Consider the following 22934-nt stretch of genomic DNA (forward strand, 5'->3'; position numbering starts at 1 on the left):
CAGGAAGATAGTGGCTCCATTAAACAAAAACATACAGCTTTATTAAGAGATTTGTAGACTGTTCATTTTGCTCTTTGTTTTTGTTCCCTGTTTTCAGCACCATTTGTTTCCAAAATAATATCTCTTTTTTTGTCAAATTTTATTTGCATGACTTGTGGGGATAGGGTATTTTGGATGACAGCAGGTGTGAATTAATGTAAAACTATAAACTTTTAAGAAATGGGAAAGCTGTGCTCGCTTCGGCAGCACATATACTAAAAAAAAAAAAACAGAAATGGGAAAGCTGCTGACAAAAAAATCTGTAATTTAATACCCTATCATGCTACCAAGGATGTCTCTTCTGAGCCGATAAAGATAGTAGCCAGCTTCTCTCATTGCATTTCACTTTGATTTTTTTCCTCTCTTCCATGTCAACTTAAATTTCTCTTCCCATATTTCTATCTTCATCTCCTTGTTTCTTGGTGTCTCTTCTCCCTGAAGATCACTACATTTCAAGCTATCGGAAAGGTATCCGACTAAAATGTGCTAAGAGCTTAATACTCGCTGTCTGTCCCACCACAACCTGTTAATTTTATTAGACCTTTTTAGTTGTCGTTGAGTGATTCAGACAGGCTCTCCATCCTCCCTTTTCTGTTTTAGTGTAAATGTTTTCTTTGCACCTGCTATATAATTCTGCAGGATATTGAGAGCTGGAGAGGTGAGGAAGGAGAGACTATGTTTCTCTTTCTGACTTTTGAGTGTGGTCACCTGGTGCATGCCTGGACCTTGGCTTCTCATGCGTGAGCTGTTCCCTGAACCTTAGATGAGAAAAGGCCATACGATGTTTCTGTAACTCTTTTGGTGTTGCTTTATAAAGACTTTCCCCACCATCATAATTTATATTGCACAGTTGTCTATGGTAGGAAATAACTCACTGGCATGTGAGTAAGTGAGGATTATAGAATGAAAGCAGCCCTCACTAAGTTGAGGAGAGCTAGCTCTGTGTTTTGTTTGCCCGCAGAAGACAACTGTGTGAATCATCACTTGCCATTTGGCAGGCCAAACCCCCGCATCCTGAGGTGGCCCACAGCATTCTCAGAAGAGATCTTTGCTCTAGTGACTGTCTGTCGACTCGTGTATGTTTCATTCTTTGCTGTGCCCTGTATTTCAGAACCACAGATGAGTTCCCTCCTCTTGTAGGTCCATCCAGTCTGTCTGTGTTGTGACCCCCTCCATTTTTTTCATCTTGCTTTTCCCCTCTTCTGGGTGTTTTTTTCTCTTGCACCTTAGAACTTCTTGGGATTTCTGTTTGTCTAAACAAGCTTAGGCCTTGATTTCTTTTTTAAAATGACAATTTCTTTAACTTAGAAAGATACTTCATCCTGCATTTTTAACAACTAGCCTGTTAACAGAGTCTTTTAACTCACTGATTCTTTGTATTCCTGAAGGAGGCACTACAGTTCGAAAGGAGGTCATCAAGAATAAAATCAGAGCCATTGGGAAGATGGCACGGGTCTTCTCAATTCTACGGTAAGGATAAATCTGTCATTACAGTGTGGGAGCAAAGCATTTTGAGAGAAGATTAGAAGTTGATTTCAGAACAGGTTTTTTAGAATTGGAGTTTATATGATTAGATAGGTCTTCAGAGTCAGAACTAAGTGCACATTGAATCTGACCTCTATGTTAAAGTGACCAGAAATGTTTTGGCATACATTCCTTTGGTATGAGCTTAAATGTAGTGAATGGAGTGATTTAGTGTGGCTTCTGGAGCCAGGTTGCCTGTGTTCACATTCTAGCTCAGCCTTTTCTTACTGTATGATTTTGAGCCTCAGTTTCCTTGCCTGTAATATGTGATAATAACAAGACCTGTCCTACACAGTTATTAGGAGGGTTAAATGGCATGATATAATGGAAGCATTAAAATAGTACCTGGCTATTAAGTACCTCTAATTGAAAAACAAGAACCTGCTCGTTGCTTAAAATTGGAATACTTAGCACCTGGGTGGCTCAGTGGGTTAAGCCGCTGCCTTCGGCTCAGGTCATGATCCCAGGGTCCTGGGATCGAGTCCCACATCGGGCTCTCTGCTCTGCGGGGAGCCTGCTTCCTCCTCTCTCTCTGCTTGCCTCTCTGCCTACTTGTGATCTCTGTCAGATAAATAAAGAAAAAATCTTTAAAAAAAAAAAATTGGAATACTTAGAGAAAACATCTCTTTCTTTGGGTCGGGGAAGGGGGATAGGAAGAAGGAGAACCTTTCCTCTATCTCTGTGCATCTTTTCTTAACTTCCCTTCTAGTATCTTTGAACTGTTGAGCAGTAGCCACCCTGACATTAACACGGGGCTTTCATCTTCCTTTGCAGAGAAGAGAGTGAGAGTGTGCTGACTCTTAAGGGCCTGACTCCAACAGGAACACTCCCTCTAGGTGTCCTCTCAGGAGGAAAACAGACTATTGAGACAGGTGAGTATGAGAAATGCTCCTTTCATGGAATCCCAGCAGTCAACATAAAATTGAAAATCAGGACTTCTTTCAATAAATGTTACTAGAGCAATTGGATATCCACGTGGGGGGAAAGTGAATCTTAACTCTTCTTTATATACACAAAAATTAATTCAAAATTAATTATAACTTAAACATAAAAGAAAAAATAAAACTTACAAACAAAATATGGAGAGTGTTGGAGTAGGTAGAGTCCTTAGATAGGACACAAAAACTGTTAACCTTAAAAGAAAAAAAAATCAATTAATTAAATTTCATTAAAACTAAGAATTTCTAAAAATACATGTTTAGGAAAGGAAATGGCAAGCCATTAACTGAGAGAAGATTTTTTTGCAGTACATATATCTGACAAAGGGCTTAAATTCAGAATCTGTAAAGAACTATAGACTCAATAAAAAAGCACAAACAGGGCGCCTGGGTGGCTCAGTGGGTTAAGCCGCTGCCTTCGGCTCAGGTCATGATCTCAGGGTCCTGGGATCGAGGCCCACATCGGGCTCTCTGCTCAGCGGGGAGCCTGCTTCCCTCTCTCTCTCTCTGCCTGCCTCTCTGTCTACTTGTGATCTCTCTCTGTCAAAAAAAAAAAAAAAAAAAAAATGCATCTTTAAAAAAAAAAAAAAAAAAGCACAAACAACCAGTTTTTTAAATGGTCAAAAGATTTTAACAGGCACTTCACAGAAGAGGGTATCAAAGTGTCCAATGAGCATATGGAAATATGCTTAATATAGTTACTCATCTGGGAAATAGACATTGAAACCACAGTGAGTTACCACTACATATTTGCCAGAATGGCTAAAATTAAAAAGTCTAATAATACCGAGTGTTGGTAAATTTGTGGTGAATAGAACTGGATACATTGCTGGTGGTCATGTGAATTGGTTTGACTACTTTGGGAAACTCTTGGGCAGTTAAGCAAAGTGTATATCCTACCCCATAATCCAGCAATCCCAGACCTGGTATGTTGAAGAGGAATAAGTACATCTATCCACCAAAGGATTTGCATAAGAATGTTCACTAAAGCTTTATTCATAATAGCCCAAAACAGGAAAAATCCAAATGTTCATCAATAGTAGAATAGATAAATGTTCTCTGTTTATACAATGGAATACTATACATCAATGAAAAATAACATTACGAATTCATGCAAAAACATGGTTGAATCTCACAAATATTATGGTAAACTAAAAAAGCTAGGCACAAAAGGGCACAGACTGTCTAATTTATGTGTTCAAGAATAGGTACAGTAGCCAAACAGTAATAGAAGTCAGAATGGCACTTCCTCTGGTGAGAAAATATTGACCCATAAGGAGAGAGGGGCTTTCTGGAGTAATGGCAGTGTTCTATATCACTGTCTGGGTAGTAGTTATACATGGGTATTCATACACAAAAATGTATAGAGCTGTGCGCTTTAGATATGTGCACATATGTCTCACTTACATATTGTTTCTTAAAAAGATTTATTTATTTTAGAAAGCAAGCACTTGAGTTGGGGGCAAGGGAGAGAGAGAAAATCTCAAGCAGACTCCCTGCTGAGCATGGAGCTCTCAGGGGGCTCGATCTCACAACCCTGAGATCATGACCCGAGCTGAAATCAAGAATTGGTCACTTAACTGACTAAGCCACCCAAGCACCCCATTTACGCTTGTTTTATTTGGGGGTGTTAGAATTTCTCAGAGAGGGTATTTGCCTCTGCCTGAGAGCAGAGTGCCAGTTCTAAAAAGCGTGTGGACACTGTCTTATAAGGATAGGGCTTTATGGAACCCTGGGATGAAAATATTGATGTTTGTCAGGATAGACGTAGATCTAATCAATCAAGACGACTAATTCTAGGCACAAAAATTGCAGTTGAAACATTAGCACCTTAAACTAGAGTTTCACTGCTTTTTTGTCCCTGGTTTGTTAAATTGTTTCTATTTAAGTTTTTCTTTTTTCTTGTCATCTCATTACTTATAGGAATACTTTGCTTTTTGTGGTAAGTCTGCTGATACTGATTAATAGAAATAAGCCCTTTTTCCCCCTTTCTGTTTATGGGATTGAATTCCTCCTTCTTTTTCAAATTAAATACTGGAATATTGGAGTTTAACTATTTAGAAGGAGGAATGAACATTTTTCTCCTTGCAAGTACATAACTAGTTATGAGACTGATGTGCTGCCTACTATGCTGAGGCACCTAGTACATGACTAATTAATTTCTTTTGTTTCATGGAAAGGATTTGTAAACTATTTGAGGATGAATTTTTTTCTCCCAAATGAATGTACAGTTTCTTGTGAGCAAAATACTTCCCCCATTGCTTTGGTAATTAGTCATGTGAGTTACTGTGAGAGCACTTCTGACAAGGCAGGTTGGAATTAGTAGGAAACACTATGGGTGAAGAAAAAGGGAATGTCTTCTATGTCCTTACTTGAAAGGTTTTGGAAACTTGCTGATCCACAAAGTTGTTTCAGTCTGGACATTGAAAAAGAGCAGATCTGGGATGAATTAGGAGGAGAATTATATGGATATGCTATTTGGAGATTTGTTTGTGTATAGTCTTTGGTCTGCCTTTTGTTCTCAGCCCCAAGTTTCTCTTCATTCCTAATTGGAATATGAGTGTTACAAACAAATACAATTTTTTATTGATGCTTTTGAAATTGATAGACATCTTCAGGAATGCATAAGAATAAAACTAAGCTGGAGCTAACTTTTTAGAGCTTTTTATGTCTCTTATCGACTGACAGAAGGTGCATTTGTCATTTTCCAATCAGAGTTTTAGTTCTACAAGTTCATTGGCAAACTGGAGCATTAGCTAAAAAAGACCTTTTATTGTTCCTGTAACTTTACTTGGAGAGCTTTCCACCAACAATATCCCATATGGCTTTATAGCATATATTCATTTATGCCTTACCTTGTTTCTAGAGGGATTTGAATAAGTTACAGTATACATATAACACATTGAAGTAAAAATAAATATGCTTGGAATTTGGAGCACAAAGGAAAACAAACAAACAAAAAGCCAATAGATAGCCACAAATTTTACTCCCAAGCTCCCTAGTACTGAAATAAAGAAGATTGCCAGGAACTGAATGAAATTTACAAAGGCCATAAAATAAAAAACAAATAAGTTATAAATTGGACTACATCAAAATTAACATGTGTGCTGGAAATGGAACCATCATCAAGAAAGTGAAAAGACAATGCAGCCCATAGATGGGTGGAAATATTTACAAATCATATGTTTGATAAGGAACTGGTATCTAGAAAATAGAAAGAACCCTTGTAATTGAATAATAAAAAGACAACCCAATTAAAAAATGGGTAAAATTGAATAGGCATTTCCAAAGACATACAAGTGGCCAACAAGCATGGGAAAAGTTGCTCAATCATTAGATGTTAGGGAAATACAGATCCAAACCACAACAAGATACCACTTCACACCCGCCAGGATGGGTGTGATCACAAAGACAGATAGTAGCAAGTACTGATGAGAATGTAGAGAAATTAGGACCCTCACACCCTGCTGATGGAGATGTGAAATGGTGCAGTACTTTGGAAACCAATCTTGACAGTTCCTTAGATGCTTAAACATGCAGTTGACCTTATGACCAGCTGTTCCACTTTTAGCTATATACCCCCAGAAAACGGAGAACATATCCACACAAAGACTTGTACACAGATACTCACTTCAACATTTTTCTTTAGAGCCGAGAAGTGGAAATGGCTCAGATGTCCATCACGTAATGAGGTGGCTCTTCACACAGTAGCGTACTGTTCAGTCATAGAAAGGAATGAAGTACTGGTACATGCTTCAATGGGACTAAACCTTAAAAACATGCTAAATGAGGGGAGCTTGGGTGGCTCAGTCATTAAGGGTTTGCCTTTGGCTCAGGTCATGATCCCAGGGTCCTGGGATAGAGCCCCGTGTCAGGCTCCCTGCTCAGCAAGAAGCCTAATTCTCCCTCTGCCCCTTCCCCTGCTGTGCTCCCTCTCTCACTCTCTGTCAAATAAATAAATAAAATCTTTTACAAAAAACAAAAACATGCTAAGTGAAAGAAGCCAGTCACTAAAATCACATATGGTACGATTCCATTTATTTGAAATGTCCAAAACAGGTAAATGTGTAGAGACAAAGTTGATTATTGGTTGGCTCTAGGATTAATGGAAAGGGATTAGGGAGGTAAATAGCATTCTTTTGAGAGTGATGAAAATGTTCTAACTATAGATTGTGGTGATGGTTATACAGCTCTAAATATATTAGATCATTGAACTGTATACTTTAAATAAGTGAATTTTATAGTATGTGAATTATGTTTCAGTAAAGAAATAAAATAAAATATATATATAAATATAAATTAAATGTAAATAAACCAGTTTCTCGGGGGGTTTTGAGACTTTTTCTTATATATAATGCCCCTTAATGCAGGCTGGTGTCTTTATACCCAGTGCAAAAAAGCATTCCAAAAGGACCCAAGACAGTGTAATACTAGTACACATTTCACCACATAACACTTAAAATCTAATTAGACCAATAACCTATATACAAATTTCAGGCTATGCTTTGTTCTTCAACTTTGTAACAGCAGGAGAAATGTACTGTTTGAAGGCACTACCTTTTCTTGTGAATATTTATTTGTTCTATTTGAGGAGATTAGAGAGGGTGTGACATTGCTTTACCACAGGCCTACATGTGGTTGACAAATTTCAGCACTCCCGATAAATTGATTCCAAGTTTCCAGTTTTCACATTGTGACAGGAAGCTAACTGTCAGTTCTTCCAGTTTTTCCTTTCTTACTGATATCAAAACCTCAGGAACAGCAAACTGTCCTGTTCATTATTTTTCCCTGACTTGTAAAAATCAGTACTGGAGGAACTGAGAGGGTTCTTCTAATAAGATCTTTCTTGCAACAATCTATAACCTTTTCATGTATTAGGGGTTTTACTGCTTTAAAAAGATGATGCAAGGAAGTTTACCTGTTGACACTAATTTTTAAATTGCTTCCTTTTCCATCACCAAAGGAAAAAGTCCTCTTAATAATTGGCCCGCTCTCTCCTGCACAGTGAATGGAAACCATATGGGTTGGAAATGGCAGCTTTTACTAGATCTCCTATCCCAGATGGTACAGGAATTTGTGTCCGGTATTGAGTACTTTTATGTCTTTGCCAGTTTAGTACTCCACCCCTAGGCAAGAAATAACCACTCACTTAAAACCCATGTTTCTCTCCTTCCAAATGCTAATCTGTTATTCAAAGGCCATTCTTTTTTTATTAAGTAATTAAAAAGGACAGTTGGACCCCACATAAATTCCTTAAGAACAATAAGTAGTTTCAAGTAACTGTTTTGAGTAGGACCTAGCAACAGTGTATTTAATACCATCTGAGCTATTAGAAACTAAAGAACAGTTGTAATGTTAAATTATTTGACTCAAGTTATTTTGATACATGAATGTCAAAACGTACATTAGCAGCTGGCTATTTAAAAATGAGGAAAGCAACATAACTTTCGGTTTTTTATAGTCAGCTTGACTGACCCATTGTCTTAGCTATAAATGCTATTAGCTAAAAGGGTTCCCATACCACCCAAAATGTTAAAAGTATTAGAAACTCTCCGACATCACATTTCCCCCCAATTTAGTGTTTCACAGTAATACTTGCTTCTCTAACTAGTTGACCTTTATTATGGATGGGAATAGGCTGAGGTGGGAGCCTGGGTTGTCTGTGCTGGCAGCAATACTGATGGTTTACTCACTCTTTTTCTGTCTTCATTTTTGCATGCCACTGCTCCTGCCTCTTACAGCCACAGTAGAAGCGGTAGAGGCCCGGGAAGGTATGGCCATATTCCTATGATAGATGTGATCTTATGTCTGTCTACTAGTTTTAAAGAGCTGTGTCAGCATTTGAAGTCGTCTATTATTGCATCACCAGAACTGTAACAGTGAGGAAAGGGATAAATATTTCTAGGCATGCTCACAAAGTGTTTCCTTTGTATCCCGTATTTGTTTAATGTAAATGACCCTCTCCATAGCTAAAGTCCTCTGTGGGCTCTGTCAGTTTTAATGCAATGGCTGAAGCTTAAGCAACTGGTCATGAGGAATCAGGTGGTTTAATCCTGTAGCCCTTCCATATAGAAGTGACTTCTATGTGATTACTAGAAACTCAAATAGGTCAGCCTCTTTATCTAATGGTTCTAAAGGATATCAAGAGCAGAGGCAAAAGTGGACTAGGATTTAGTTTGATTTGTTTCTGAGGTTGCCCTAAGGAAGTCAAGCTAAATTATCTCTGTTTCTCTGAAAACAAATTTTGAGTAACAGGTCATCTAGGAATCTGACGAAGAAAATCATTAGAATTTATAAACTTGTGTTATTAATTTAATTGTGTTGTTATGTAAGGTAGCTCAAAATGGGAATGCCTTTCCTTGGTGATACAAAAGTTCAGTCAGAAGGAAGATATCCAGAAGCTATTATCTAGATGCCTTTTAACTTACATTTAGCTCCTGGTTGTGCATGAGAAAAAGCTGTCCTTCTAAATGAAAAGATGAGCTCTTTTATTATTTTTTTATTATATTTTTTGGTGATCAGTACGCTGTTTGTGCTAAAGTTGACTACTCTGTTCAACTTGTTCTGTTATTCCAATGTTGCCTTTTCTCTTACATTAAGCATGTTTCAGGCCCATAAGAAACCCTTACTCAAATGTGTTGAGGTTCAGAATGAACTTGTTAGCCATTTGTCAGGTTTACTTATGCCATGATTAATTATAATGAGCTTCTGTGAAAATTACTTGCACAGTTTCAACTGCCCTATTTGCCATAAGATGCAGTAGCTTCAGGTGAGGTTGATTCAAGTCAAATATTGCCTGTTACCTTCACCAGACATGTGTTCCGACCCTTCTATGGTTTTCTCTAGGAAATTGCTGTATGCTAAAAAACTTCAAGCTTGTTGCTTTGTTGTCTAATCGAGCTCCTCCCTTTCCTGTTTTCCTGTAGCCATCAGAGGGTTTTCACTTCAGCACAGGATCCGGAGTTTTGAAGAAGCCCGAGGTCTGGACCGAATTAATGAGCGGATGCCACCCCGAAAAGACAGCCAGTACCCTGATGGGCCAGTGAAATTGGTGGGCCCTGCACAGCCCAGTGCTGCACACAGGAGTGACAGGGGGAGAAGAGCCAATAATGACGCAGAGCCCTGCTGTGGCACAGGTGGATCCAAAACTTAAGAACAAATTTTATTTATTTCTTATTGGAAAACAAAACAAAAACAACTTTAACAACTTAAACCTGGAGGTGCATTCATAATTCACTCTGCATTTATGCTGTAAGAAAGGTGACCATTTTATAAATTGTTTTTAATTTATGTTTAATATATAGAAAAAGTGCATCTGTTTTGTTTTTCCCTTTTTTTCCTACTTTTGAAGAACTGATCTGATTGTCTATTACATATGTGAAGTTCTGTGCTGCAAAGGGGACCTTCCCCTAATAAAAGGGCCTTGGAAACCTCCACCCTGGTTTTGAACTAGCCAGCCTTTTCTCCTGTTCTTTTGGAAGGTAATATCTTTCATTTCAGACTAATAATAGTGTTTCAAACATAAGAGAGTGTTTTCCTTTTCCCTGTCTACAGGGTGCCGTTGAAGAAGATTGCTCAGATTTCAGTGGCTAAAACTTCTCTTCTTACGGAAAACTTGATTAGAGTAGAACTTCTAAATGAATAACCCAAACCCAGTGATTTGAGGGCCAAGGAGATGTTTTCCATATAACCTACTTTATTCTGAACTCTCAGTTCTTTTTAGTATGTTCTATGTTCTAGTAAGGCAGAATAAAAGCAGTGAGGGATTTTCTTAGAGTTACTCAAAATTTCTTCTTCCAGCCATGGGCATGATGGGTTTAAACTTCCCTTAGAGCTTCGGACATTTGGAACAGTTTGCTTTCATTTTTGAAGCCCAAGTGATGTACCCAACTGCAAAGGAAGCTACATTTCTAAATACTGTACGAATGCCCTCTGTAGCACTCCTGGTAGTAAGAGGTGTTTATGTCCTGCTATGTGATTGCATCAGCACTTGTGTCTGTTCTCCCTGTGGTCCTTCTGCTTTTCTATGTCAGTGTTTTAAAAACCAACAGGGGTAATGGAAACTGACTAAGGTAGAGTGATCCCCTTATAATTTGGAAGTCTTGCTAAAGGGCATTGGATGATGAGGATTTCCTATATTGTATATCAATTCCTGTGATGTTTCTCCATCTTTAAACACTCATTAGGTTGAAACTGTATGTCAGTCTCTGTCAGCATATTTTGGAATACAAAAACAAGTGTTCAGATTCAGTTTTTGAATAGCTTAGTTTTTCAAGTAACAACTAGTGAGGGAAAGAAATTTCAGTGATCCTTGGGCTCCCGTTTTTAGTTTAGTCTGGTGACAGGTGCCATGTCATAATACTCATTGGTCAACTTTGCAGTGACTGTGCATATCTGAGTAATACTACACCAAAGTGCTTATTGACAGAATCCTTAATATAATTTAGGAGGTAGGAGTCCAGCAAATTGAAGCAAGCATCCTGACAATAGTGCTTTACGTTAAGTAAGCTTTAAGGACACCAGAAACCTTTTTCCAAAAAAAAAACCCGTATAATTTCACTGGAAGAATGAGGATTTAGCCTATCTGTCTCTGTTTTCCTATACCTTTTGCTAACAGTTCCCAGTTTATGACAGAGATCAAAGTATTTTAGGGCTTGGAATCTGGTAGCATGGATTGCTCTAAAAAATGGTAGGGAGGATATGGGGGAAGGAGAGAACAGACCTCTTACTGGGTCATGAATAAAACCTACGAAAGGAGGGACACAAAGTCTTGAGTAGTATCTTTACTGATCATCATTTTTTTATATTCAAAGAGGGAATTCTCCACCCGGATAGCCTCACAGACCTCCTTCCCCCAGCCCCAGTGTAGAAAGGACCACTGTTTTGGAAATCTCACCTAAGATGAAGGTCAGTCCACATGACAGATTTGATGAATGCAAGTCTCCTCTCCTTCTCTTTTCTCCTAGCTGAGGCTGTTACACTTACATAGTCTGCAGGTAGAAACCACTCTTAAGGGCTTCAGTCATCAGACAAGTAGTGAAATAGTTACTGAAAATCCTACAAGCAAGAAAGTGCTCGTCTAGTGAAGGGATTATTATTTATGAATGTCTTAATTATCTTCTCAAAAACAAGTTGTACAGTAAAGCAAGGTTCCTTGACAGAGGTGTGGCAAAAGACCTATAAATACAGAGAACAATCTGAGGGTTGACAGATGGAGGGGGATGGGCAAAATGGGTGAAAGTGAGAGGGAAATCCAGGCCTCCAGTTATGAATGAATGAGTCATGGAAATAAAAGACACAGCATAAGAAATACAGTCAATGTTACCATAATAGAGATATAAGGGGGGGACAGATGGTAGCTACACTTGTGGTAAACAGCATGATATATAAACTTGTTAAATCACTAAGTCATACATCTGAAATGTAACATTAGTCAACTATACTCAAAAAGAAAAAAAAAAAAAAGTATTTTACAGGTGTCCTGTGAGCTGTGGAAAGATCAGCCAGAGAGGTAAGAAGTCATGCAAGAAAATCAGAGTGAGTTTATAATAAAGCAACAAGGAAGTTAGGTTTGAAAATTCAAATTCTATTGAATTCTAAAGATAAAGGTATTTCTTATGTTCTATAGAAAGTTGAGGTATGTGTTTCAAGAGTTTGGAAAGTTGTGTATAAATGTGTCTCCATGTGGTACATGTAGCTTCTGAAAGTGAGACCATCAGTCTGTACTTTCATCTGTATTTGCACCTGTGACTCAAGACGGTTCAGAAGGTGTGAGCCTTGGGGATATGTGGATATATCCGTATGTGGATATACATATTGTGACAACAGTACTTGTTTTTCACTTTAGACCTCATTGGAGGGTTTTCAGCATGTTTTCGAATGTTTTAATCTCCCAGGATGGCTGATTGCCTGTTCCAGGTTTGTCTAAGGCCATCATTTCAAACATTTTAGCTGATGTCAGAGCTCTGTAGTATCCCCATTCTCAACGCCTCCTCTGTTTTATTAAATCTTCCCCCTGCATGTTTTAAAGATACTAAAAATGCTTTTCTCTTATTCTCCTTTACTTTAGGGTCCCTAGGGACCTTATTTTCTTCAACTCCTCCCATCTGGGGGGAGAAAAACACTTCGTATATCAGTTCCTTAGACATGGTGCATACCTGTATACTTTACTGAAATATCATTTTAAAAAATGACACTTCCCAAGGACTAGTTTTTCTAATTTTGTTTTACATCTACATCATATGGAATTTCGAATTGATTGGATGTCTATTTTTTAAAAGATTTTATTTATTTATTTGACAGACAGAGATCACAAGTAGTCAGAGAGGCAGGCAGAGAGAGAGGAGGAAGCAGGCTCCCTGCTGAGCAGAGAGATTGATGTGGGGAGCTGAATCCAGGACCTTGGGATCATGACCTGAGCTGAAGGCAGAAGCTTAACCCACTGAGCCACCCAGGCACCCAGGATGACTGGTTTTTGTTTTTTAAATAAAAATTTGAAAACTCATCTAACACAAACTTAAAACATACATACTTTTAAAATTTCTGTGTTCTGAATATTTAGAGCAAAAACAACCCAAGCAGCCAAGGGGGTGTGTGTGTGTGTGTGTGTGTGTGTGTGTGTGTGTGTGTGTTTAATGGAATGCTTAAACAAAAGCAGCCTCAGTTTTCTTTAAAACCTCAAGGCACACACTTGGTTATGGAACAGACATTGCTGATTGGCGTAACTGCCCTTTTTTGACTGGGTACTAACCGGCACAGTGAAAATTGTGTATCACACTCTGATGGGCTTGATCTGGCTCCTTGCCTAGGGATAGGAAAGTCAGACTCTCCAGCAATATCAGTATTTCTCATATCCTTCTGTCTATATTTACATGGCCTTTTCTGTTCCTACACAAACAGTTGTGGTTCAGTGAGGCAAATTCCTGTCAATAGCAAAGATTTGATATCTTATCCTAATAACTTAGGTATGACTTCCTGACACTGTTCAAAATAGGAAAAGAAAAATCCTTTTATTTGTTTTGCCAACAGAATATTATTATTTAATGTCATTAAGGAGCAAGGGTGAGATTTCTAAAATTAGATAACTTTGGGGCTTTTCAGCCTTGTCTTTGTCCCATAGATCCTCTTCTAAATAATATTAAAACAAAATTTGAGGTAGCTGGTCTTCATAAGAAAATACTATAAACCATGCTTATGTGACATGCAGCTGGGTTTACATGGTCATTACTCAAGAGTCTCTAGCCTCTCAGAAGAAGTAAGGCTAAAATCACTTCCCTCCACCCTCCTTTGTTTTATGTAAATAAAACAGTTTACATTTTAGGGAGAACTTATCCAAGATGACCTAGTTTATAGTTTTTCTTTCTATTCATTATCAGATTTTTTCCTCCAGTTTTTATATTGAAAATTATTTCTGACCCCATGTCATTCTAGAATCCCCAATATTTGCTATGGTTGTTATAGTAACAGTGGAACCCAAGTTTTTTTCAGAGCATTATTCAGCTTTTCATACCTAGGCAGAAACAATTTCAGAGGGAAGGTAAACCCAAAGCCCCAGTTATGGGAATGAGTTTCCAATTTCCTAAATCATTTGTGGTTATAATGATGGGTACCATCTTGCCTGGCACCTGGTCCACATCTTTCCTGAAGTCTGCTATTAGAAGGGCAGCTGTGGGGCCCCAACAGGAGCCAGAGGAGGGTCTGGATGACCTGAAGGGTAGTTGCAAGCATTGTGTTGCCGTAGTCCCTCTTCAGCACGGCTCGGGTGAAATGCTTCCAGGAAAGAGCAGATGTGTCTAGAGAAAATTATGTATTTGGAAAGAAAGGGTTGTTACTCTTGAGTTGTACAGAGAACTGTGTTAACAGTAGAGCTTTGTGCCGTTGCCACAGTGTGAAAGAGGGGACCTGTATTACTCTGAGACTCATGGTCTGCCCTGCATATGTCTAGTCAGCCTAAGTGAATGGGGCCGGGCTTAGCTGCCTTCATCTATGCAGTCACAAAGGTAAAGATGATACTGGCGAGGATATTCCCTCCCGGGAGGCCTTGGCCTCACGCCCCAGCAACCTTAGCAAGACTTGCTAAATAACACCTTTGTCTGAGACAGGGTTATGCATCTTCTCCTCTTCTACACCCTCATGACAAGTCAAGGTGGTTTAAGATCAAGAAGCAAGGACATGGCTGTGGACCATCCCTCTGAGCAGCTCTAAAGTAGGGCCATGCATACTGCCTTCCTGTAAGTTCTTGCCCAGATCCCCTTCACTCCCTTGGACATAGCTGTCTCCAAATAACATTTTGTGGGTTTTGTTTTGGGCTTTTTTTTTTTTTTTTAGCATATTAAACTGAAAGTGCTTGTAATAAGAAGGAAGCTTACCACAGATTTTGATTTTCAGCAAGAAAGACAGGTTTTTTGGTCTGTTAGAGAACCTTTTTGAAGATGCCGTCATGAACGCCTTACTTTTCCTTTCTCAATACACTGTGACCAATAGTATTTTTTTCCCAGTGGAAATGTTAGCAGGCATTTTCCAAGAAAGGATTCTGGTTTTGCTTCCTAAATTAGGTGGTCAGACATAGATTAGCTCATGATGTCATTTTTTAAAAGGCTTCTCTGAATGATGGATTATTTGCTTGTGCTGAGAGATTACTTTTTCGTGTTTTGGGTTAGGTTAAAGAAAATGGTGGAAATGTTATTTATTGGCAGAAATTAACAAGTCTTTTGTGTTCAAGAAACTAACTTGTTAAAACTTTCTTATTGTAAATTGGAAGTCACCTTAAAAAAAACTGTTAAAATTAAATGATAACTTAATTGGCTTCCTGTGTCTTCATTTCCTTTATTTCATGGTAGAGGCACTTATATTTGGCTCTTACCCATTTAATAATAATTCCAGAAATCAAGGGAAAGTCTGCTGTTTGATGTCTGGTCTGGTATTTGATAAAAGAATCTCATTACAACAAAAAAAGGCCTCTTTCCCTTACCTCTTCAGCTCTTTCTTTAGTTTTAAATAGGCTTTGGGGGCTGCAGTGTTGCCTCTCCCTGTACCGCCTTGTCCCACCGTCCTTCCCAGCACTCGGCCCACCACGAACTCCTGCTCAAGTCCCAGCTCCTGCTGTGCCTTCTCTAGCAGAGGCCACTACTTGTAGAAAAGGAAGAAAGACATCCCAGAAAACATATAGTCTTTATAAAAGATAAAGAAAATTTTTATTGTAGTAATTTAATAACTCTGCTTATGATCCTAATAATAGACAGGCATGAGTTCTATCTTGGGAAAAGTAAAAGGAGCCAGAGAGACATTGAATGTGGAGCCGGACTAACAAGAAAAGGGAAGTGTAAGATCAGCCTTTTGATTCCTCCCCAAAGTAGAAATACCACGGGGCACTGTGGATTCACAAGGGAAAATAATTGGAGGACTGAGGGAAGGGGAAGCACCCAGGGCCCTTGGAGTAGATAACTGTGTCCATGAAGGCATTTTACCAATTCTGGCAGGAATCCCTGCCAGGCTTGAGTAAGGCAACTGTACTGTAAGCACAGTACCATCAAGGGCCACAGTGCAGTTTACAGGCCAGAAAACAAGCCTGGATTTCTAGGTTCAGATAAGCTGGGTATGCATTTTGGAATCTTTGTTATCCAAATAGGGTCCTGACTTAGCAATGTCCTTATACCTCAGCTAAACCTTTGGTAAAATGAGGCAATGTTTGCCCTTATTTCCAGAGTTGTGAAAAAGGTTACTTAAAATCCTGGAAATTAAGAACTAAAATGCAAACTCCTGTTTACCTGCCACCACATGTAGACTGACTCCCTACCTTCTTGCGTGCTGTATGTAATCACATGGTCTTCCTGGGTTTTCTATCATGACATGCAGGTTTTAGAGAGAAACTAATCAATTTTGGTCCAGTAGATCAATAACATAATGGTAAATTAGACAGTCTTTTTGATGTTGGTGCAGTTCAGGAGAAGGCTGGTCATAGACTTCAGGGAGTGGGAAGACAAGGTTATTCTTTGTTTGGAGGCCAGTGGACACCATGAGGTCGGGCTCCGATCAACAAATCCACCCTCTTATCTTCCTTATTTCAGTTTACCTGCGCTAGGAAAGAAGGTCGATGCAGACCTAGTTTTCCAGCCCCTGCTCTGTGTGTCCTTCTTTGTGGCTGAGTTGACTTGGCTGGATTTTCCCTCTGAGGTCATCACTTATTTATTCTTCCCTCATAAAATCTGCTTTCTAAAGAGCTGACCGCCACTTGCTCTTTCTTTCCTGAGAACTGAAAGAGGTTCATCCAGCTCAGTTCTTCTCAAAGACACGCCATGTGCCCATGATGCTCGTTTGCTCATCCATAGAAGGAGACAGAACAGTTGCTGATATCAGTGTCAAGGCTTCCTTGAAGATAGCCTAGACAGTTGGACAAAAGGCTGAGTTCTGTCGCAGCCTCCGGGGTTGGGATGTGACTGACTCCGAGAACCCACATAGATGGTTCCTGTTATATCACACGTGTGCTGTGAGAGACTAGAGCAAGGCAGTCCTGAAAGCCTCTTTCTCCACTCCCGTGAGGGTCCACTCACACCCTGGCCGCCAGGCACAGTCCGTATCTGACCTGTGGTGGATAGCTTTTCACTGGATACCATCTGCTTGCTCAGTCCCCCTGGCAGAAAGAGAACACTCTTCTGAGAGCCAAATTAAAAACCTGCTCAAAGCCTAACTAAAGAATATGCCAGAGTACATCCCTGTGGAGGAAAAGGCTTCCCTTCGAATAGCAGATGCCATTTCTTTGCCTACTGTGGGAGGACTGCGGTACAGGGCCAGGAAGCCACTCAGCTGCTCAGGGGCACATCTCAGAGTGTGACATTCAGATGCCAGACTCCCAGTACTAGATACACTGCTCCAGAAATTTGAGAGTTCGGGTGTATGTCTTCTGGGGTCCCTGGCTTCCATTTTTCCATTTGAGAAATAAAACAATTTTCTGCTCACTTACAATAAAAAGCCACTTAAGGCTTTTTCCATTCATCCTTTTTCTTGGTGACAGAGGTTGGTTTTCAGAGTGACCTGTATTCCTGTATGAACAAGCACCACCTTCTCCAGCTCCGTAGGAAGAGCCACATCTCTTGGGAGTCTCTTGGCTAATCTCCCCTGGGATGGAGGGCATGGACAGATCTGTGTTGACATGGGTGCCACCTGGGGAGAATTGCAGAACAAAAGGTGGCAGGCTTGAGGAGCGGGCCTGGGGGTGGGGGTGGGGCATACTGCTGACCGGGATCAGATAGCTGAGAAAAACAGAGCAGTTATGTAACTCTGTTTACTATGGCTCAGGTGACTCTGAGAAGGCAGAGGCAGCCCCCTGACGGAAGGCAGTGCCAGGGACAGGGAAAGAGTCACAGGGAAGGAGGTCCCTGTTAGATAAGGGAGTCACCAGAGCAGATAGTGCATTGGGATGAAAAGAATCTCTTTGGTTGACAACAGCCAGGTCACCTGCGGACAGCCTATCCCTAAACCATGCCAGCTGTCTTCGGGCTTAGGCCCACAGCAAGTAGAACTGAGGCTGGAGGGAGAAGGTGAAAAAGCAGATACCTGTTTCTTGGCTACATCTTTGGACTTTGCTACTTCCTCCTTCCTCCTTTAATCTCCCACTTTTCAGAGGAGGGATTCTTCTCCCCAAATATGTGCAGAAAGAGAGGAATCGACTAGTCAAGATTCCTTATGCTCTATGCTCCTACCAATCTCTCATCCTCTTTGCTATGAGGCCCAGTGGCCACCAGGGAACATTAAGTATAGAGCCCCTCAGGAGAAAGGTTCAGGTCTCCAGTGGGGCCTACCCACCACCACCTACAGAGCTGTTTACTGGGCTCCCTATTCCCATAGAGATGAAACTGGTAGCCAGTCCCCAGCTCCTTGTCCCTGGCTGCTACCTCCCTTTGTGAGAACAGGAAGTGAGGACCTTTGTCAGCTCAGCTGCACCCTCTACATTAAATATTTATCTTGGAGTCCAGGTCAGAGCCCTAGAGAATAAGAGACGCTCGCTGCCCGTGAGAGAGGGTATGGCCAGGATTCCTGGAATTGGAAGATCTTCAGCTTCACCATCTTTGGAGAGCAAGGAAGAACATGAAAGAGATGTGGCCCTTCTTAGTCGCAAGGATTCTGACAGGTGGGGAAAAAACAGGGAAATGGGCACATTTTAATCCCTGAGGGAGGGAGGAGGATGGTGCCTAGGGTGGGTAGGTAAGTACCTAGCTTTAGGGGTAGGACAATGCATGGCTGCCCATCTTCAAGAAGTCCCAGAATGCCTACCCTCCTTTCTGCAGATGTCTTCTGTGGCTGGGGGCTACCCATTCCATCCCATCCTTTAGCTTTCCTGGAGAATCATAGACTCTTAGAAGGGGCCTTAAAGGTGACCTCATTCAAGAACCTGTTCAGTGCAGTCATTACTTTTAGAAAGATGCCCATGATCGGTAGGCTTGGAACCCCTGTAATCCTTCTAGAAGTTCTTCCTTGGAAACCTTGGATCTTCTTCCAAGTATGCACCCAAGGGTCCCACTTCTACTAGTGCAGGGGGTCTGTTTCCACATGGCATCCCCGCAGACACTGGATTCTGGCCAGCATGCCTGTCTCTCTCAAGCTTCTGCACAACCTAAACGTGCCTCCTTCCTCTTTCACATGTGATACTGTTTCAAGCTGGTTCACTGCACTGGGAGAGCTCTTTTAACTGAACTGAGAAAAGATAAAGCTAATAGCATCAATACTGGTGGAATTAAATTTTTTTTTTCATATTTTCTCCAGTCCCTGCCTTCTCCACTGTTGAGTTGAATGATGTGGTTGGAAAACACCCTAAAGTGCATAGTGGTCTCATGACACCAGTTTTATACCCAGTAGTCATGCAATAAATGTTTTCATATTTTTATAATTTATCACTGATCACTCCCCCAATGGATGTGAAATTGCCCAGTTTGGTTGGTTTGGGTCTTGGGTGCCAGAACCAAACCAAGGGCTAAGAAGTACTCCGGTTTTTCCATGACCAGTAAACATTCATTAAGCACTTCCATAGTCTGTAACATGCTCCGTGCGGGCACAGAGGCTTGGAGAAAGAAAAGACGGTATGGCCAGAGGGCTTGGGAGCCAATGGGCGCAGGCTCTTGGGACTGGTGTCAGAGCAGCGGGAACAGCGGAAAAGCAGCAAGATCAAAACAACTACGGTGTATGAGAACACCAAGACCCTGGTAACCCCATCCCCGCCAAAGGGACCCCGCCCTCATCCTCTTCAGGGGCGCGGCACGCCCAGGGGGCCGCTCCCTAAGGCCGATTTCCTCCCCAGGCCGCCCTCGGCGGTGTGAGCACGTGTGTGAGCGTCCGCCCATTTGGGGGTGTACACGCATCTATGTGCGTGTGTTTCTTTGCACACGCCCGGACGCACGCTTACAAAAGCACAAAATCTCCCCAAGTGGGGAAGGAGGCGGCGGGGCCTTAACTCGGTCCGCTAAGCCACTCCACTTGTTGGGGGGGGTGGTGCTTATCTCGGCCCCAGCCTGTCTGCATCTCGGTCCTGTCTCCGAGGCTGCCAGCGCAGTATCAGTTGCTGGCTTGACCCGGGATCTTTAATCATTCCTGCCCTCTGTCCTGGCTCCGCCGTGCAGGGCTCCCTTCCCACGCGCTGGAAATGTCACTGGAAACTCTGAGTGGCGCTCGCCACCTCACCCCCCCTAAACACACACCCCCAGCCCGGACGCCAGCCCTGCGGTGGGGGCCGGGGAAGGCAGCTGGGAAACCAGAGCGGGCTCCCCGGGGACCCTCGGCGGCCCCTCCCGGCGCCGCCCGCGGTCGGCCCGGCCCCCTAGGCAGGGGGCCACTTCGTCCCCGCGGCGCGCCCCGACGGAGGGCACTCGCACTCCCCAGCCGGCTGGCCCGAGCCCCCGCCCCGCAGGCTGGAGAGGGAGTCGCCGGCCCCTCCACCCTGTCCGCGCGGCCCACAGCGCAGATTGGAAGGAGACAAACTACGCCGCCCGCCCGCGCGCCTCTCGCGGTCCTCCCTCCCTGCGCGTGCCCTCGGCCCGGTCCATCCCACTCTTCCTCCTCGGGCTCTCTGCCTAGCGGAGCCCGTCCTGACCCGGTCACGAGGGTGAGCGGCACAGCCCGGACTTCTCCCTGCCCTCCCTTCTGGAGAGCCCGCCGCGGCTGCACCAGGCGGGACCTGGGCAGAGATGCTCCTGCCCTCCCCGGCGTCCTCAGTCGGGGCCACCTGCTTGCTGGGGAAGGTAGGTGCCGGGAAGGGGAGGGGGCGGAGAGGAGGCGGGGGGCCGCGGGCGGGGAGGGACCCGTGCCCAACCCTCAGGGAAGACAAAGTGCCCCTCCCCCTGAGGTCCTCATCCCCAGCTCTGGGTTGGAAAGAGATGAAGAAGTCCCCTCTCGATCTGGAAAAGGCGAAATTCGAGAAAACGTGGCTTTGTCCACGTGGTCTTGTAACTGGAAAATACCGGGGAAGTCTCCTAGGGCCAAGCCCCCAAGGTCAGGGCCATACTTGGAGGTGGAAAGGAGTCTGCCAACTACAAACAGCCGAGCGACTTCACATCTTCCAGCCCTTTGGGTGAAGGACTGCCAGAATTCTGGGAAGACCCCGGAGACTTCCTGGCACCTGCCTGTCCTCTGCCAGATGCAGGACCAATGCCTCCATGCCCCCATCTCTCTGTGAGAAGTGGCTTTTAGTTTCTCCTGGCGCAGCCACTGAGAGAAAAAGTCAGCCCACTCTACCCCAGACACCCTTGTCTATGTCTGGAGTGTGCCTGCCACAGGCATCTATGTTGGGGAGGGGTCACCAAGGATCAGTAGCCCCTGAAAAGTTGGATGGTATGGGGGGACACCCTGTCCTCCCGAGATTACTAGAGGACAGTTTTCACTGAGCAGGAAAGGGTGGGAAGATGGGAGGAGAGGGAAGGCGGCTGGGGTCAGCTGATGGCTGGGACTGCTGATGCTGACCTCGCAACTTGGCTTCGAGCAGTCAGCTGGGAAGGGAGGGGTTGCTGCTAGGAGCCAGGCAGTCCCAGGCCTCTGGATCTTCTGCTGTCCCCTGCCTCAATTTACCCCTCAAAGGAGGGAGAACAGCGGGGGAACTGGGGTGTGTCTGCATGTTTTGCTTTTGGTCCCAGTCCTAATTGGATCCAGCTGGGGAGCTGCCCCTCCTCCAGCTTCAGCTCTCACTCCCCCCACAGCCAGGGAACAGCATGGAAAAGCTATGTCCCCAGTAGGTCTTTCAGATGTCAGAAGAGATCCCCAGTCTGAACAGAGACAGAGACTGCCACCAGCCTTGTTCACACCCTCCAGCCCCCAAGGCCTGAGGAGGAACTGGGTACAGGAGCGATCCCAGCCCCCTATCAGAACTCCAAGCCCCGTGGTACTTCCCACAAGTCCCATTCAGAGCGCTGCACTCCCATTTCCACTGCACACAGACACAGCACCTCACCAGGCCCCCTGGGCCTTTCCTGTGAGCCCCCACACCCCTTAGGCACACACAAGCCTAGCTCTGAACACAATGCCAGAATGGGTCCGGCCCCAGCAGGGGAGGTTGGCTCAGCTCTGGTCCAGTCCAGCTGCACGGGTGGGGAGGCCCAGCCTCAGACAAGCCCTGTTGGACAGCCTGGCCTCCTCCATTTCCCGGGTGCCTGGAATAACTTGCATGGGACCACAGAGCCAGGCTGGGCAGGCAGGCGTGGTGCTGCCAGGAAGACCCTCTGTCCAAAAAACCCTCTGGAAAATAGGAGCACCTGGCTGGCTCAGCTGGTACAGTGTGCAACTCTTGATCTTGAGGTTGTGAGTTTAAGTCCCATGTTAGGTGTAGGGATTACCCAAAAACAAAACAAAACCAGCCTGGAGGAGGTATAAAAGAAAGTGGCCGGGGGAGGGCACTCAGCAGCACCATGTCTCCATGAGCAAGTCCAGCTTGGCTCCTGTCCACTGCTTTGCCTTCCATCCCACCCCACACTGGCACCCTGAGCCCTCTGAGGCTTTAGTCCCAGGGAAGAAGGCCGAGGAAGGGAGCTGGCACTCCTCTGTGCTCAGAAGGAGTAGTTTCTGCTGCCTGGAAATGCCCCCGCCGCACTCCCCCTCCCATAACCTTGGCCCCGCTGGGCAGTAGGCAGGTCGCCTTGCTGTTGTTTTGGGGCCTCTCCTGCAGCCCAAGCAACCCCTTGTGCCTGCTGGCAAGCAGATGCTCACAGAGGGACTGGAGGAGTCAGGGAACTGAAACAAAGTCCTGAGTGCCCAGGCCCTCCTCTGCCAGCTGCCCCAGTTCCCTCTGCCTTCCCTCTGGGGGAGCAGACCGCGCTGTGCAGTGAGAGCCCCAGAGGGGCTGGCCAGCAGGCCCGTGTGCCCAAGTCTTTGTCCAGCAGGCCCACTCCTGGCCAGCCTCCCTCTTCCTAGCCTGGCTTCCCCCTCCCCCACTCCCACCCCGAGCTCCTGCCCAGGGCC

At 43.5% G+C, this 22934-nt stretch overlaps 2 protein-coding genes across 6 annotated transcripts in view; both read left to right on the forward strand.

Annotated features, from left to right (window-relative positions):
* The window catches only part of PPP3CC (protein phosphatase 3 catalytic subunit gamma), a 93436-nt gene extending 83483 nt beyond the window's left edge, over window positions 1–9953 (forward strand). The window contains exons 11-14 of one of the 2 annotated variants that reach the window (XM_004763293.3): window positions 1428–1509; window positions 2338–2435; window positions 8243–8272; window positions 9428–9953. In XM_004763293.3, coding sequence (XP_004763350.1) covers window positions 1428–1509; window positions 2338–2435; window positions 8243–8272; window positions 9428–9654 — 437 coding nt within the window. In that variant the 3' untranslated portion in view covers window positions 9655–9953. The remainder of the gene's footprint in view (window positions 1–1427; window positions 1510–2337; window positions 2436–8242; window positions 8273–9427) is intronic. The other variant, XM_013061799.2, reaches the window with a different exon arrangement.
* Window positions 9954–12915: 2962 nt separating this feature from the next.
* Window positions 12916–22934, forward strand: part of SORBS3 (sorbin and SH3 domain containing 3) — a 29081-nt gene continuing 19062 nt past the window's right edge. For 3 of the 4 annotated variants that reach the window (XM_004763289.3, XM_004763290.3, XM_013061809.2), the window contains exons 1-2: window positions 12916–14731; window positions 18473–18627. In XM_004763289.3, the coding sequence (XP_004763346.1) occupies window positions 18521–18627 (107 nt within the window). In that variant the 5' untranslated portion in view covers window positions 12916–14731; window positions 18473–18520. Of the gene's footprint in view, window positions 14732–18472; window positions 18628–20219; window positions 20729–22934 lie in introns of those variants that run through there. The other variant, XM_004763291.2, reaches the window with a different exon arrangement.

The sequence above is a fragment of the Mustela putorius genome, unplaced genomic scaffold (genome assembly GCF_011764305.1).
Source record: "Mustela putorius furo isolate JIRA1106 unplaced genomic scaffold, ASM1176430v1.1 tig00003937_pilon_pilon_pilon, whole genome shotgun sequence".
NCBI classification, from domain to species: Eukaryota; Metazoa; Chordata; class Mammalia; order Carnivora; family Mustelidae; genus Mustela; species Mustela putorius.